Source organism: Moschus berezovskii, chromosome 1, assembly GCF_049115385.1.
Source record: "Moschus berezovskii isolate FMDL1 chromosome 1, NW_MosBer_1.0, whole genome shotgun sequence".
Lineage (NCBI taxonomy): Eukaryota > Metazoa > Chordata > Mammalia > Artiodactyla > Moschidae > Moschus > Moschus berezovskii.
This window is the reverse complement of record NC_142460.1, coordinates 78007734-78025141: the sequence shown is the minus strand read 5'-3', so window position 1 is coordinate 78025141 and position 17408 is coordinate 78007734. Positions and strand designations below refer to the sequence as shown.

The 17408-nt window shown below is 44.3% G+C and overlaps 1 protein-coding gene across 2 annotated transcripts in view; it reads right to left on the bottom strand.

Annotated features, from left to right (window-relative positions):
* The window catches only part of C1H3orf52 (chromosome 1 C3orf52 homolog), a 44306-nt gene extending 27425 nt beyond the window's left edge, over positions 1–16881 (bottom strand). For both annotated transcript variants that reach the window (XM_055421787.2, XM_055421864.2), the window contains exons 1-2: positions 16663–16881; positions 4927–5056 (exon numbers count right to left, since the gene is read on the bottom strand). In XM_055421787.2, coding sequence (XP_055277762.1) covers positions 4927–5056; positions 16663–16800 — 268 coding nt within the window. In that variant the 5' untranslated portion in view covers positions 16801–16881. The remainder of the gene's footprint in view (positions 1–4926; positions 5057–16662) is intronic.
* Between the last annotated feature and the right edge of the window lie 527 nt (positions 16882–17408).

Genomic DNA, 17408 nt, shown 5'->3' with positions numbered 1-17408 from the left:
CTAAATGAAGTAGCAAGATGCTGACGGAAGACTGCTCTGAAGGAGAGACTAGGAGCACATTTGAAGAGGCCCAAGAGGATGCTTTTAGAGAGGGCGTGCAGTATCTGGAAGTCCACAGGTCGGAAGAAGCTGGAGAGGATTCTATGGAGAGCACAGGTGAAGAGGTTGGTCTTAGGAAGGCCGAGGATCATACAATACATGAGGGAAAGAGAAGCAGGGGGAAAATGCAGAGAAATTTCACTGTCCTGGACTGTGAAGTTCCTGCTCCCAAGGACCTTGCTGTTTGCCTAGGATTTTCCCAAAGTCACCCTATACCAGGGAACAACCTGTGTGACCTGTTTATCTACCAGGACTATGTGATGTTGTAAGATGTGGTTCTTATTCCCAAGATCTGGTAAGAGAGCTGGGAGACATCACATAAGGGTTTCTAAACTACTAAAAATAGTTACTGTTCAATCACATTTCTAAGCATCTACCTACTTGTCACAGTTTGCATTCTGTAACATTTAAAATATTTTTGCCCAAACCAAGACAGGGTTTCACCAGTTAAGGTGTTCCTAGGATCTTTCCCCTGCTGGTTGGGGTACATTAGTAAAGAAAGCAGAGTCCTTGAGGATGCTTAATTGATTCTTCAAATTATCCAGACAGGAAAGGACTTAGAGAGAGGAAGGGAGGGAGATAGGAAAGCTTCCCCTCCCCGCCCCAACCGCCTTTACCCTTCACAACAGGAATTTATAATTCCTTAGGGAGAAAGAGAATCCATCAATATGTTTGTTTGTTTGTTTGTTTTGACAGCTGGGACAAAACTAGGCCTCTAGAATCAACAAGGATTCTCTGATATATGCCCCCGCCCCCAGAAAGAAAAATAATAATAATAATAAAGTTTCATTGTCTCTGTGAGCCTGGAGGCATGTTAGCCAATGCTCCATAGTATGGACACAGCCCAGGGTCAATGCCTTAAGCTGAGCTGTGATCCTAACTTTCCATCACTTCAGTGGCATACCAAGGGCAGAGTCGGGGCACAGCTCATCCCAGGTGCAGGCAAGAAGGGGTGCACGGTCTGTACAGAATTAATAATAATGCAACTGACCACAGGATGATCTGCTTGTATTATCACCACATCATAGCCATTCCTATCAATGTCAGTGACAAGATACAGTTCCCCCAGGCATCTCATTCTGGGTACCCTATTTTCCCCTCTCTAGAATTGGAAACCCTTCTCCACTGGGAGACAGTTAATGTCCCCTCTTTGTCCACTCCAGCTCCATGGCTATTATCATCTTCATCTCTGAGTCTCAGTCTGGGGCTGCAGTCTGGTGACTGCAGAGCCCTGAGACAGTAAAGTAAGGAGGCAGGAGGAAGGGAATGGCAAACAAGGTCCTGAGAAACTTCACTTCTGAATGAACAGACAGCATCACTTCTTAACAAAGGTATACTCGTTCCTTTTTTTTATATACTGAAGTATCAGTTCAGTTCAGTTCAGTTGCTCAGTCGTGTCCGACTCTTTGCGACCCCATGAATCGCAGCACGCCAGGCCTCCCTGTCCATCACCAACTTCCAGAGTTTACCCAAACTCATGTCCATCAAGTCGATGATGCCATCCATCTCATCTTCTGTCATCCCCTTCTCCTCCTGCCCCCAGTCCCTCCCAGCATCAGGGTCTTTTCCAATGAGTCAACTCTTCGCATGAGGTGGCCAAAGTATTGGAGTTTCAGCTTTAGCATCAGTCCTTCCAATGAACACCCAGGACTGATCTCCTTTAGGATGGACTGGCTGGATCTCCTTGCAGTCCAAGGGACTCTCAAGAGTCTTCTCCACCACCACAGTTCAAAAGCATCAATTCTTCGGCGCTCAGCTTTCTTCACAGTCCAACTCTCACATCCATACATGACCACTGGAAAAACCACAGCCTTGACTAGACGTATAGGTGCCATACAGCATTATATAAATTATGAAAAGAAAGAGAAGTGAAAGTCGCTCAGTCGTGTCCGACTCTTTGTGACCCCATGGACTATACAGTCCATGGAATTCTCCAGGCCAGAATACTGGAGTGGGTAGCCTATCCCTTCTCCAGTGGATTTTCCCAACCCAAGAATCGAACCAGGGTCTCCTGCATTGCAGGTGGATTCTTTACCAACTGACCTATCAAGTGTACAATATAGTGATTCACAATTTTTAAAGGTTATATTCCATAGTCATTATAAAATACCAGCTACATTCCCCATGTTGTACAATATATCCCTGTAGCTTATTTTATACCTAAACGTTTGGATTTCTTTCCCCCTTACCCTACATCGCCCCTCCCACATTCACTAATGAAGGCACAGCCTTCGACTTTGCCAACTGCCCTTTTCCCAGGCAGCAGCATTTTCCACAGAGTGCCGAGAGGTTCTATCAACATTCGATTCATATCAATGGGCCTGGCAATTGAACAATGGCTGATTATTGCAGACTATCATCCCAGACATACCCACGGAGCTGCTCTGGGTGAGGCTGGGATACCCAGAGGGAGTCCTGTCCTTCCTCCTTCTTACCTACTGTACCCCCCACCACCCACACTAGACTCTCCCCACAGGCCCAAACCCTTGAAAGTTCAGGTGCCAAGTAAAGTAAAAGTATTTCCCTGATTTAAAACAAGTAAAAGTTTGAAAATCTCTTGGAGCATCAATACTTTTAACAACTTTATAACCAAATTAAAAAGAAAGTTTGCACCACAAGTGTTAAGAAAAAGTTCTTCCCTAAATCTGATCCTGTAAACTCTCTCATCCTAAATCTGATCCTGTAAACTCTCTCATCCTAAATCTGATCCTGTAAACTCTCTCATCCTAAATCTGATCCTGTAAACTCTCTCATCCTAAATCTCTCATCCTGTAAAATGTCTGCTGAGGAACTGTGCAGGGAAATGGAATCCTTTCCTCTGCAGGTTGTTCTTCATGATTTGAAGTCAAATGACTCTCTGAGAACAGAAGACAACTCTTGGGCCTTGAGTCTTTTGGGTTTTGTCTGTTTTCTTTTTTGTCCACACACTTGGCGGGATCTTAGTTCCCTGACCAGAGATCAAACTCACGCATGGAGTCTTAACCACGGGACCACCAGGGAAGTGCCTGGGTCCAGGGCTTTAGAATCCTGAATATCAAACCAACCAGATCTGTGGCATCATCCTCTGTTATAGGCTCCCAATGCTAGCAGATAGATCAGCCAACTTTCAGGACAGCACTGGCTGGGTGTGACAGGACAAGGCTGTGTGACTCAGTTCAGTTTCAACATCTACACGTGGGAGTTGACGGGAAGAGGGAGTACCGACACTCACACTAAACCTACTGTCCGCAGTGTGATGGAGGAGGGGCAGTGGCACCCCTTATCAGCTTCTCCCTACCTCAGGACCAGTCTGAGGCCACAAAGCCACAGCATCCCACCTAAACACGGCCCTAAGTTACTAAGCAAACATGGTGGCCGCCTGGGAGGCTCACATGCTGGAGGCTGGCACACCTCATCAGAGTTTTCCTATTCCTTCAAGGACCATAAAACCTTGAGACAGGAGATGAAAGGGGTGGGAAAAGGTGGAACAGGAAGTGAATAACGAATGCAGTCCCTTAGGAGAATTCCCAGGGCACCCTCTAGAGAAACTCAGGGGCCGCCATTCTTGCTCTCATTCTGTGCCTAGGTTTGCTACAGACAGCCCGGCTCAACCTTAATCCTGTGGTGACCGGATCACTCTCGGGATCCACTTCAGAGTGAGTATCCTCCCTTCAAAAGAGCCCCCTCACACCGCTGCAGCCTGCAACCACCCCTACACACAAATGAGAGCATTTTTCTTCTTTCCTTATTTGAAACAGAAACGATTGAGTATCCCGCTTCAGAAGAGCCCCTTCACACCCCTGCAGCCTGCAACCACCCCTACTCAAATGAAAGCATTTTCTTCATTTTTTGAAACAGAAATGATTGACCACTAGGGGGCGCTATATTTGGCATCATAAAAACCTTAATACTGATCATCATTTAAAAAAAAATAACTACCTAAAAGACTTTTTAAAAGTGTGGAAGAGTACATCATGCAGTAATTTTTAATATATATATATATATGTTCACACATAACTTTTAATGAACTGTCAAAATGATTTCAATGTAACGTTAAAATCTTAAAGTTGAGCCACAAAATTATTAAAAAAAAAAAAAAACTGACCTAAAATTATCCTTAAAATGCAAGTAAGAAAAAGACTAGAGAAAAGTGTAACAAAATACTAATAATGTGGATGGGCTTTATGGGTAACTGAACATGTACTATTTTCATATTCAAATTAAAGATAAAATCAGATAATATACGTAGAATACATGGCAACACCAGCAGCATATGAGTTTTTATTTTGCACACCCACACAACACAAACATAGTGATTTCTAAAAGAAATTAAGATAATGACAGCTAACAGGTCCATGGTTCTATAGTTTTTAAAATGTTTTCAAATACGTTATTCACCATTTTGTCATTACAATGATGTGCCAGGTATATCAGATAAAGTTGGCTTTATACAATAATAACCCTTTATAATAGTTATTTTTACTAAATAAATTATTTAAAAAATTTTCAAACACATGTGTAAGATACAATAAAATATTAATTTATGTTTAAGTAAATTAAAAATTTAAGAAATCTTCAACATCCAATGCATAGAGTTTAGGGAAAAACAATGGTCCCCATATTTCTACCAGAATTTATAAAACAAACAAACAAACCAAAAGTAAAATTTTAAAAAAGCAAAAATCATGCATATCGCCCATCTATACAACATACCCCAAAGCAGTTTTAAATTCATATTATAAGTGATGAAGTAGCAGTGAGTACATCTTCAGTTTTAGCATTTAAGTCATAAGCATTACATAAGTTCTTAAAACACATCAACTTAGTCACGTTTAAAACTCTTCTTACCTCCAGTTAGACATAAGCTTATGATGATGACTAGAATGAAACTCAGGAAAACAGAGGCAAGGACCATCCAGAGTTTGCATTTTCCAATCAACTTCTTATTACAGGAGCTCCAAGGGCTTTCCTTGTCAGCCTGGAAAGCAGAGGAAGACTGTGATGCAGTCATTTGGTTTCAAGAAACATTTTTTAATGCTTACAATGCACCAGTGACACAGAAATGAAGGCAGTAGGATCCTGATCTCAAGGAACTCCACTCTACTGAGTCAAGTTCACAAAAGAACAGACGGAACCTCATAAAGAAGTTAAGGAGAACATGCTCTGGGGACTCTGAGGTGGGAAGAAGAGGCAAGATTGTGGAAAGATAGAGAAAGGCATTCCAAACCCAGGAAAGAACATCCTCACCACTGATTCATAATGAAATTGGCTAAAAGATTCATCTGACGGGAATGCAGGTTTCAGAGGCAAGTAATGACAGTTAAGATTAGAGAGAATGAAAAGTTGGAGCATCCCTGAAGAGGGTCTTGAATGCTACCAGAGTGGTGTAGACTTAATTGGTCTGTACTGGGAACCCACTGAAGATTTTTGGTACACAAAAGCTGAGTAGAAGATTAAGAAAAAAATATGTATAGTTTAGACCAAGAAAAAGCTAAGAACCTACTGCTGTGGCCCAGACTCTATGTAATAAGGAAGGAACACCAGGAAATAAGCTGCAAGGTGTTCAGTGATGCAGATGGTGAGGTCAAAGTAAATAATTACAAACGCTATGGTCTGCTGAACACCATTTCACTTATCTAAACAGCCCTGCAAGGGAGGTGTTGGTGTTGTTGCTTAGTCGCCAATTTGTGTCCAATTCTTTTGCAACCCCATGGACTGGAGCCCTCCAGGCTCCTCTGGCCTTGGAATTTCCCAGGCAAGAATACTGGAATGGGTTGCCATTTCCTTCTCCAGGGCATCTTCCCAACCCAGGGACTGAACCTTTGTCTCCCGCGTTGGCAGGTGGATTGTTTACTACTGAGCCACAAGGGAAGCCCTAACTTGAAGTTAGGATAATAGAAATTACATAAAGTGAAAAGCAAAGAGAAAAGAGTGAATAAATAACAGAGCAATGAAGAACTGTGGGACAATATTAAACAATGCAATACAAAGAACTGGAATCCCAGAGGGACAATAAAAACCTGCGGGCAGATAAAATATTTGAAGAAATACTGGATAAAACACATCCTAAGACTACAGACAGGCACAAAACTACATACTCAAGAAACTTAAGAGTCCAAACTTAGGGAAAACAAACAAACTGTACCTAGACAAATTTTCAAATTGCTAAAATCCAAACACACAAAAAATCTTGAAGGCAGCTGGAGGAAACTCATTTTACCTACTCTTATGGATTTCATGGTTTTGTCCCTAGATTCATATGTTGATGTCCTAAACCACCTTACACACCACCCCAGTGTGGCTGTATCTGGACATGGGCCTGGTAAAGAAATAACAGAGAATGAAGTTCTAAGGGTGGGATTAGTGTACTTATGGGACTTCCCTTGTGGCACTAGTGGTGAAGAACCTGCCAACCCAGCAGACAGAGGAGATGCGGTTTCAGTCCCGTGGAGAAGATCCCCTGGAGGAGGGCATGATAGCTCTGTCCAGTATTCCTACCTGGAGAGTCCCATGGACAGAACAGCCTGGCGGCCTACAGTCCACAGGGTCACCAAGAGTCGGACACGACCGAAGTGACTTAGCGCACACACACACACAGTGTCCTTATAAGAAGAGACACCAGAGAACTGACACTGCCTGTCTCGCCCTCCGTGAACACATGCACCAAGAAAAGAACTTGGGATGACACCCTGAGAAGGCGGCCTTCTGCTGCCAGGAAGAGCGCTCTCACCAGAAGCCAACCACGCTGGCACCCAGTCTCCTGGACGGAGAGAAAATTAATTTCTGTCGTTTAAGTCACCTGCCCTGTGGTGTTCTGTCATGGCAGCCCGAGGAGACTACAACACGTACAAAGGAACAAAGATAAGTCCACTTCAAAGAAGCAGTGTGGGAGAGGTTAGCCGGGCTGGGGCTGTATCCTGGCTGAGTGTCACTGCCCCCCGCACACACTCTCCCACTAGTCCACAGCCTCCCCGCATCAGTGTGTGGAGCTGCAGCCTACGTGTGCACCCAGCTTTCTCCTCTCTCAGTACTGTAGCTAACCCCTAAAAGGCGCCATTCCTCTTCTCCTATGTCCTACATGAAAACCATGGGAAACAATAGAATATGATGGATAACAAATGTGGATCTAGATCTGGATCCCAATCCCAGTTACACCACTTAAAATCAGGGTGACGATCAGCAAACTACTTACTGAAACTCACTGGCCCAACGTTCACAACTGTAAAACATATTAAGCGATAAATCTGGCTCACGGGACTGTTGTAAAAACTAGAGATCACGCAGACAAAGCACTTGCTAAACAAGGGCAGAGTGGAGGTCGTGCTTTGGCACCCCTAAGTGCACTTGACAATGGCTCTCAACATGGAGCCAGTGGGTTACCCTGAGTGTTCACCTTCCCACCAAGCAGCAGCAGGCACTTCCTGAACTGATGCTTGTTAACTTTCTCTCCCATGTTGACTATAGTGGGAGCCATCAGGAAAGAAAACTGTCCACATAAGGACAATTCAGTTTTTCTTACTGAGTGGGTCCCAACCCTCAGGATCTCCTGAAGGGGAATTTAAACAACACACACCCAGGCACAGATTATAGGGGAAATGGGCAGCCCCAGTTTAAAAATGTAAGTCTCCCAACATGAATCAACTGCTTTACCAGAGGTGGGTGGGGGGCCCTGGTCTGGAGACTCCTGCTCTCCAAAAACCAGGTAAAGTCTCTCCCTTTTGTGGAGGCCTCCCTACCAGGCTGCCCTCAGAGGCTGCCCTCACAGCTCATCTGCTGTGGCCAACACCTGCCTTTTGGTTTCAGGTCCAAATATAAACAGATACTAGCCTTATTTTCCTAGGGAAAGTGAAACCACCCAGAGTGAGGAGTAGCTCTTAAAATTCCCCTGTTCTTATATCCCACACCTCATACAGGTAAGAGGCACTTAATAAATGCGTGTTCCTGAGTTACAATGGGTGCCCCAAATATTGAAAATGTACTTTGAAAAGTTCTAGAGTAGAGGTCACACTTTGGAGCCCCTGCGTGCACTGGCCCTTCAGGCGGTGTGTGGTGAGGGGCGGCGTAAAGGCCCCCGCAACATCTAGACAGAGGCAAACTCGCTTGAGGTAAGGGTGTCTGGAGTCCAAGCATAATTGCCTCTAACTCTCACCTGAAGCCTGAGCACTGCTCCACGGTCACCAAGGCTAGGGGCTCAGCAAGGCACACAGCAAAGAGGAGCCCAATACAAGAAGCCTTGAACTTCTTAGGGGATAGAAACCTATCTTCCTGTTAGAGAGGTCCTGAGACACATTTTTCGTTCTCAAGAGACAGCAGGGACTGCAACTCAGCTCACTTCAGTTCAGTCGCTCAGTCGTGTCCAACTCTGCGACCCTATGGACTGTAGCACACCAGGCCTCCCTGTCCATCACCAACTCCCAGAGCTTACTCAAACTCATGTCCATAAAGTCTGTGATACCATCCAACCATCTCATCCTCTGTCATCCCCTTCTCCTCCCACCTTCAATATTTCCCAGTATCAGGGGCTTTTCAAGTGAGTCAGTTCTTCATATCAGGTGGCTGAATTATTGGAGCTTCAGCATCAGTCCTTCCAGTGAACATTCAGGACTGATTTCTTTTAGGATTGGATCCCCTTTTAGTCCAAGGGACTCTCAAGAGTCTTCTATAACACCACAGTTCAAAAGCATCAATTCTTCAGAGCTCAGCTTTCTTTATAGTCCAGCTCTCACATCCATACATGACCACTGGAAAAACCATAGCTTTGACTAGACAGACCTTTGTTGGCATAGTAATGTCTCTGCTTTTTAATATGCTTTCTAGGTTGGTCATAGCTTTTCTTCCAAGGAGCAAGTGTGTTTTAATTTCATGGCTTACAAGTACCATCTGCAGTGATTTTGGAGCCTGAAAAAATAAAGTCTCTTACCGTTTCCATTGTTTCCCCATCTCTTTGCCATGAAGTGATGGGACCAGATGCCATGATCTTATTTTCTGAATGTTGAGTTTTAAGCCAGTTTTTTCACTCTCCTCTTTCACTTTCATCAAAAGGTTCTTTAGTTCTTCTTTGCTTTCTGCCATAAGGGCAGTGTCACCTGCATATCTGAGGTTCTTGATATTTCTCCTGGAAATCTTGATTCCAGCTTGTGCTTCATTCAGCCTGGCATTTCACATGATATACTCTCCATATAAGTTAATAAGCAGGGTGACAATATACAGCCTTGATGTACTCCTTTCCCAATTTGGAACCAGTCAGCTATTCCATGTCCAGTTCTAACTGTTGCTTCCTGACCTGCATACAGATTTCTCAGGAGACAGATCAGGTGGGCTGGTATTCCCATCTCTTGAAGAATTTTCCACAGTTTGTTGTGATCCACAGTCAAAGGCTTTGGATAGTCAATAAAGCAGAAGTAGACGTTTTTCTGGAACTCTTGTTTTTTTGATGATCCAATAGATGTTGGCAATTTGACCTATAGTTCCTCTGCCTTTTCTAAATCCAGCTTGAATATCTGGAAGTTCATGGTTCACATATTGTTGAAGCCTGACTTGGAGAATTTTGAGCATTACTTTGTTAGCATGTGAGATGAATGCAATTGTGCAGTAGTTGGAATATTCTTTGGCCTTGCCTTTCTTTGGGATTGGAAAGAAAGCTGATCTTTTCCAGTCTTGTGGCCACTGATGAGTTTTCCAAATTTGCTAGTATATTGAGTGCAGCACTTTCACAGCATCGTCTTTTAGGATTTGAAATAGCTCAACTAGAATTCCATCACTTCCACTAGCTTTGTTCATAGTGATGCTTTCGAAGGCCCACTTGACTTCACATTCCAGGATGTCTGGCTCTAGGTGAGTGATCACACCATCGTGATTATCTGGGTCATGAAGATCTTTTTTGTGTAGTTCTTTTGTGTATTCTTGCCACCTCTTCTTACTATCTTCTGCTTCTATTAGGCCCTTACAGTCTCTGTCCTTTATTGTGCCCATATTTGCATGAAATGTTACCTTGGTATCTCGAATTTTCTTGAAGAGATCTCTAGTCTTTCCCATTCTATTGTTTTCCTCTATTTCTTTCCAATCATCATTGAAAAAGGTTTTCTTATTTCTCCTTGCTATTCTTTGGAACTCTGCAGTCAAATGCGTATACCTTTCCTGTTCTCCTTTGCCTTTTGATTCTCTTCTTTTCACAGCTATTTGTAAGCCCTCCTCAGACAAACATTTTGCCTTTTTGCATTTCTTCTTCTTGGGGATGGTCTTGATCACTGTCTCTTGTACAATGTCATGAACCTCTGTCCATAGTTCTTCAGGCACTCTATCAGATCTAATCCTTTAAATCTATTTGTCACTTCCACTGTATAACTGTAAGGGATTTGATTTAGGTCATACCTGAATGGTCTAGTGCTTTTCCCTACCTTCTTCAATTTAAGTCTGAATGTGGCAATAAGGAGTTCATGATCTGAGCCACAGTCAGCTCCTGGTCTTGTTTTTGCTGACAGTATAGAGCTTCTCCCTCCTTGGCTGCAAAGAATATAGTCAATCTGATTTCGGTATTAACCATCTGGTGATGTCCATGTGTAGAGTCTTCTCTTGTGTTGTTGGAAGAGGGTGTTTGCTATGACCAGTGCATTCTCTTGGCAAAACTGTGTTAGCCTTTGACCTGCTTCTTTTTTGTACTCCAAGGCCAAATTTGCCTGTTACTCCAGGTATCTCTTGACTTCCTACTTTTGCACTACAGCCCCCTATAATAAACAGGACATCTTTTTTGGGTGTTAGTTCTATAAGGTCTTGCAGGTCTTCATAGAACCATTCAACTTCAGCTTCTTCAGCATTATTGGTCAGGGCATAGACTTGGATTACTGTGATACTGAATGATTTGCCTTGGAAACGAGCAGAGATCATTCTGTCATTTTTGAGATTGCTTCCAAGTACTGCATTTTGGACTCTTTCATTGACCCTAATGGCTATACCATTTCTTCTAAGGGATTCCTGCCCACAGTAGTAGATATAACGGTCATCTGAGTTAAATTCATCCATTCCAGTCCACTGATTCCTAAAATGTCCATGTTCACTCTTGCCTGTTTGACCACTTCCAATTTGCCTTGATTCATGGACCTAACATTCCAGGTTCCTATACAATACTGCTCTTCACAGCATTGGAATTTATTTCCATCACCAGTCACATTCACAACTGGGTGTTGTCTTGCTTTGGCTCCGTCTCTTCATTCTTTCTGGAGTTAATTCTCCAATGATCTCCAATAGCATATTGGGCACCTACTGACCTGGGGAGTTCATCTTTCAGTGTCCTATCTTTTTGACTTTTCATGCTGTTCATGGGGTTCTCAAGGCAAGAATACTGAAGTGGTTTGCCATTCCCTTCTCCAGCAGACCACGTTTTGTTGGAACTCTCCACCATGACCATCTTGGGTGGCCCTACATGAAATGGCCTGGAGTCTCAAAGGAGCCAGAGAATGAGGGTCATGTACCTCTCTGGTCTTTTGGGCCTTCAATGCTGTTCCCTAGAGACAACAACCAGGACCCTAGTGGTTTGATGAATCCAATATTCTGACTTCCTGGGTGAACTGGGCTCAGAATTACACAGCCCTCCTCTATAGGAAATGCCGCTTCCAGTCCAGCCCATCACAGCCATCCTACATGCAGGCCCTTCACCTGCCTGCTGTCAGCTCCAAGACAGAGACCACTATCATTTGAATAACTCATCTTCACATCCTTTAAGTCATGGTAAAATGGTTAGCCACACTCAACACAACAGCTAAGTACAGGGCTTCTCAGCTGTCTCTACATTAGAGTCAACCCAAGAATTCTTTTTAGAAGTGCCCCCAGGGGTTTCCACTGGACCTTGAGGGTGCAGAACCTCTGACACAAAAGATGTGTGCTACTCGTGCACACTGGGTCATGAAAACACACTGCCTCCTTCACTGCCTTCTCTAGTCTCTCTTGCCCAAATTTTAGGTCATGAGGCGAGGCCACAGGAAGTTCTTTCTCCAGTGTGACTTTCAAAAATTTTTACAAACTGCATCTTACATGCTATGATTGAACTATACGGCCCAAGAATTTTTGTGACTTTCCTTTGCCTATACCCCCAGATTTTCACATCCCTCTTCAGATAAGGTTCAAATATATGACATAAGGTCCTGCAACAATAGCAGAACTACATAGCTCTTGGATACAACAGGCTTTTCTTCTCTTTGGCTCAAAGAGGAGCAGACATTGTATGTGTGCATGCTCAGTCTTTTCAGTCAGGTTCAACTCTGCGATGCGATATACTGTAGCCCACCAGGCTCCTCCATCCATGGGATTCTCCAGGCAGAAATCCTGGAGTGGGTAGCCATTTCCTCCTCCAGGGGATATTCCCAACCCAGGAATCAAACCCATGTCTCCTGCAGCCCTAGTCACCAGGGAAGCCCAGATATTATATAGATGAAGGGGAAATTTTCTTAGCACACAGTAAAATCTATACTTTAATGTTCATTGTGGGACTTAATCTACTTGTTGACTGAAGCACAAAAGAGCCAGTTGATCCCAGTCCAAAATTCTAAACAACAGGTGGCAATGGGCTAATTTTTATCCAGCTTATCCAAATCTGCCTTGCCCACCTCAAAACTCTCCACGTAGTGAATTAATAGTTATTACGGCAGAAAATGAAGAGGAACTAAAAAGCTTCTTGATGAAAGTGAAAGGGGAGAGTGAAAAGGTTGGCTTGAAGCTCAACATTCAGAAAACAAAGATCATGGCATCTGGTCCCATCACTTCATGGGAATTAGATGAGGAAACAGTGGAAACAGTGTCAGACTTTATTTTTTTGGGCTCCAAAATCACTGTGGATGCTGATTGCAGCCATGAAATTAAAAGACGCTTACTCCTTGGAAGGAAAGTTATGGCCAACCTGGATAGTGTATTAAAAAGCAGAGACATTACTTTGCCAACCAAGGTCCGTCTAATCAAGGCTATGGTTTTTCCAGTGGTCATGTATGGATGTGAGAGTTGGACTGTGAAGAAAGCTGATCGCCGAAGAATTGATGCTTGTGAACTGTGGTGCTGGAGAAGACTCTTGAGAGTCCCTTGGACTGCAAGGAGATCCAACCAGTCCATTCTAAAGGAGATCAATCCTGGGTGTTCATTGGAAGGACTGATGCTAAAGCTGAAGCTCCAGTACTTTGGCCACCTCATGTGACGAGTTGACTCACTGGAAAAGACTCTGATGCTGGGAGGGATTGGGGGCGGGAAGAGAAGGGGACGAAAGAGAATGAGATGGCTGGATGGCATCACCGACTCGATGGACATGAGTTTGAGTGAACTCCAGGAGTTGGTGATGGACAGGGAGGCCTGGCGTGCTGTGATTCATGGGGTCACAAAGAGTCAGACACGACTGAGCGACTGAACTGAACTGAACTGATGAGTCTACTGTTCTTAAAAATGTCTATAGGACTTCTGTTTAAAAACTGAGGTCAGAGTCCATGTCATAAACCATAAAAGAAAACTAGTCTTGGGACTTCCATGGTGGTTCAGTGGCTAAGATTCCATGCTTTAAACACAGGCGGCCCGGGTTGGATCCCTGGTTAGGAAACCAGATCCCACAGGCTGCAACTGAAGATCTCATATGCCGCCATGAAGATCAAAAACCCCACGTGTCACAGCTAAGACTAGGCACAGGCAAATAAATAACTGATTAAAAAAAATAAAAGCTAGTCTGGCTCAATTGTCCCTGATGGCTTTTCCAGTTTTGACCCAACTTCACTGCCCTGTTTACAGTGACAGTAGGCAAAGTGAAGTTCAATGGCCTACAATTTTTCCTTCAATTTCCAAACCCAAATTAAGAAAGGGAAAGAACTTCTTCCCATGACCCTTGAATACTCTCTCAGATATCCCTTCCAAGTAGGAAGATACTCCACGATATGGGATGTCTTCTTCCCAGTGATGCCCAAACTGTTCCCTGCTCCTCACCCATCTACCCATCTGCCTGTAACTCCCTCATCAGTACCGACACACCACTCAACTCCTCGTATTTCACGTACGTTCCATCACTTACAGAATCAGTAATAGGATATAACTTAGGCAATTATACACAAATGAATATAAAGTATGTCATTATGCTTATATATTCAAATTAGATGTACACATTAATATATGTATACACACACACATATGCGCTTTCCTGGTGACTCAGATAGTAAAGAATCTACTGGCAATGCAGGAGACCCAGGTTCCATCCCTGGGTCAAGAAGATTCCCCTGGAGAAGAGAATGGCTACCCATTCCAATATTCTTGCCTGGAGAATCCCATGGACAGAGGAGCCTGGTGAGCTACAGTCCATGGGGCCGCAAAGAGTCGGACAGGACTGAGAGACTAACACTTTCACTTTTCATATATATGCACACATATAAAATAAATCAATAAAAGCAGCATAAGTTTGAATCCTAAAAAGCCTGAGTTTAATCTCAGAGCCAACGAACTTCAGTATTTTGGTAACTCCTCTGAGCCTCAAGTTCTTCACTCTTTGTCAAATCAGAATGAAGTTAGTTGTGCTAATTAAATGCATTCATGTAGCAGAAATATTTGACACATGATAGGTACAAAACATATGGTTAATAAAAACACATGGTCTTATGCTACATTTCAAAACTGGAAATCTTAACATACAGTATAAAGAGACCTACACACCAAATTCTTAAGAGTCTGGATCTCATGCTTATGCTACACTTGTTGACTTTTCAATTTAAAATACACTTCCACTGATGCTATGGAACCGAAGAGTGATCCACACATTAGATGAGGACTTTTTTCTCTTTTCTAAAGTTTTTCCTCTTCAAGAATTTCTAGAATGTTCTCCAAATGCTGACGTAATTCTCATCTTCACACCATTCTGTTCCTCACACAGCTTTCCTATTCAGTGATCTACAAAGCTAGTTCACAAGGAAGTCTCAGATATCTGTATACACCTGGCTAACAAGGAAGTAAGTAAAACATGAAAGAGCAATCTCTACCAGGTAGGTACTAAACGATAATAAAATACTGACACCCTATATATATCCGGCTCCTCCACTGTCTTCAATGTGCATTCCCAGGCTCACAGAGAAGACTGGTTGGCCACATTACATTACCGTCAGTTGACAGCTGGGAAAAGAAAATATAGACCTTAGTTCCTTGCCTCGGGACACACCTTTTAGTAGGGAAGGTGTCACCAGAACTCAGATGTCTGGATTCAGTCCCAAACCATGGAGTCCCTGGGGTTCTTGGGTCTACCCAACATGAGGCAAGTACTCACAATTCCCACTCCCTGACACTGCCTTGGAGGACCCATACAAGTCCACCCAAGCAAGTCCACCATTACAACCACATACACAGAGATCAAATCATCTTTCTTCAACATTCATTGTCCTATGACATTCACCTTTCATTCAAATATAAAGTACCAAATTACTCTCCAGGCTACCTATAAAAGCAGACTTTACATTATTTCCAGGAATCAAGAAGAAAGAAAAAACAATGCTTTCAACTTTGAATTTCCTGTTTACCCCTCAAATTAACAGCTGAACAGTCAAAGAAATAGGACTGGAGGAGAGGGACCCAGAAAGGTCAGGTTGGAAGCATATGTATATACATGGGGAGGTCCATATAGCTAGTAAACATCAAGACAGTTTGAAGGGTTAATCAGAAGGTAGAATTCAAAGTCTCTGCTGTTTTACAAGCATTTGATGAGAATGAATAAGTTTCCTGTCACTGTTAGGGCTGAATCAGAAAAGAGTTCTGTCTAAACATCACCAGCGACTTTCTCAGAAACTGAAATGAGGCCAAAGCAAATGCTCATTGAGATCTTTGAGACACGAACCTGGAAACTCAGTTAAGCAGGGCAAGTTCACTCCCACTCCCACCCCAGTCCTCTGTGCTAAATGCTAAGTCACTTCAGTAGTAGACTCTTTGCGACCCCTCGGACTGCAGCCGGCCAGGCTCCTCTGTCCGTGGGATTCTCCAGACAAGAATACTGGAGTGGGTTGCCATTTCCTTCTCTTGCCCTTTTCTCCCTTCTCCCCTACATCTCTTTCTGCGAAACCGAATGGTCAGACTGGGCGAAGACATAAAGTGTGGAGCCAGGGGATGGTTACCCAAGATGGATGATAGTGGTCAGTGGGTGAAGGCTAGGGGTGGGGGAGTGGTAGGGGAACAAGTGGCAAGGCAGTATAGAAAAGGAAGGCTAAGAGATTCTCAAGAAAAGACTCCATTATCATTCTAATTCTTTGCACCGGGGGTGGGGGTGGGAGGGGGGCTTTTTTGAAAGTTAAAAAAATTTTCAAAACCACCTCTACCTCTCGTAATTCTCTCTCTAAAGTGAAGAGCGCACACTTCCCAGATAAAACTCTTTAATTTCCCTGAGTCGGAGGGATCCGAGGGGAGGCTCAGGCTGGAGGGCATTTTGGTGTCTGCTCCATTCAGAATGTTCCAGAGCGCACCACGGGCGCTGGGGGTCGGCTGCGCCCCGGGAGCTGCCTGGAAACCTGAAACTGTGCCCTGCCAGGCCCGGGTCCTGGCCTGCAGCCTGGCTCAGAGCCAGGATCACAGCGGCCAGAGCCAAGGAGACCTTACCTGGACTGGGCAGGGCTCCTCGGCTAAAGAAAGGATGACCTGGACGGCTCCGTTGAGAGGCGTCTGCTCGTCTGGCTGCCCTTGGATCACCGAGAGCTCCAGCTCATCTCCTGGAGATGGGGGACTGGCCCCCTCCATGAACCGGCAGCGGGGGACTAAACTGCCCGCCAGGAAGCAGGACGCATTCACCCGCGGGTGCAGAGTCCAAAGTGGCCTAGCGAGCTACTCACTCCACCCCCGGGCGGGGAGGCCTCGGGTGGTAGGCGGGGCCCGACGGGGCGGGGCGGGCAGGCCGCTGGCCTTAGCGCGGGGAAGCGCGCCTCGCTGCCTCCAGGCGCCACAGGCATTCCCAGCTGTGAGCTCAGGAGCACGGCGGAAGAAGGCTGTTTTTCTGGTTTGTTCAGGGCGCTGCCTGCTCTGCCGTTTTCAATTCGCACAATTCAATACAAAGCAAAAGCTGAGCGGGTGGCCTGATTGGGCTTTGGGCATTGACATGGATGGACATTCCATTCTCCCCGAGGAGTTGTCTGTTGCCAGGGCTTGCTCCAGCTTTCACTGCCTAGCAAAATTTCATTCATTTAATCCCATCACTTAGTGGCAAATAGATGAGAAAACTATGAAAACAGTAAAAGACTTTATTTTCTTGGACTCCAAAACCACTGCGGACGGTGACTGCAGCCATGAAATCAAGAGACTCTTGCTCCTCGGAAGAAAAGCTATGATTAACCTAGACCACATTTAAAAAT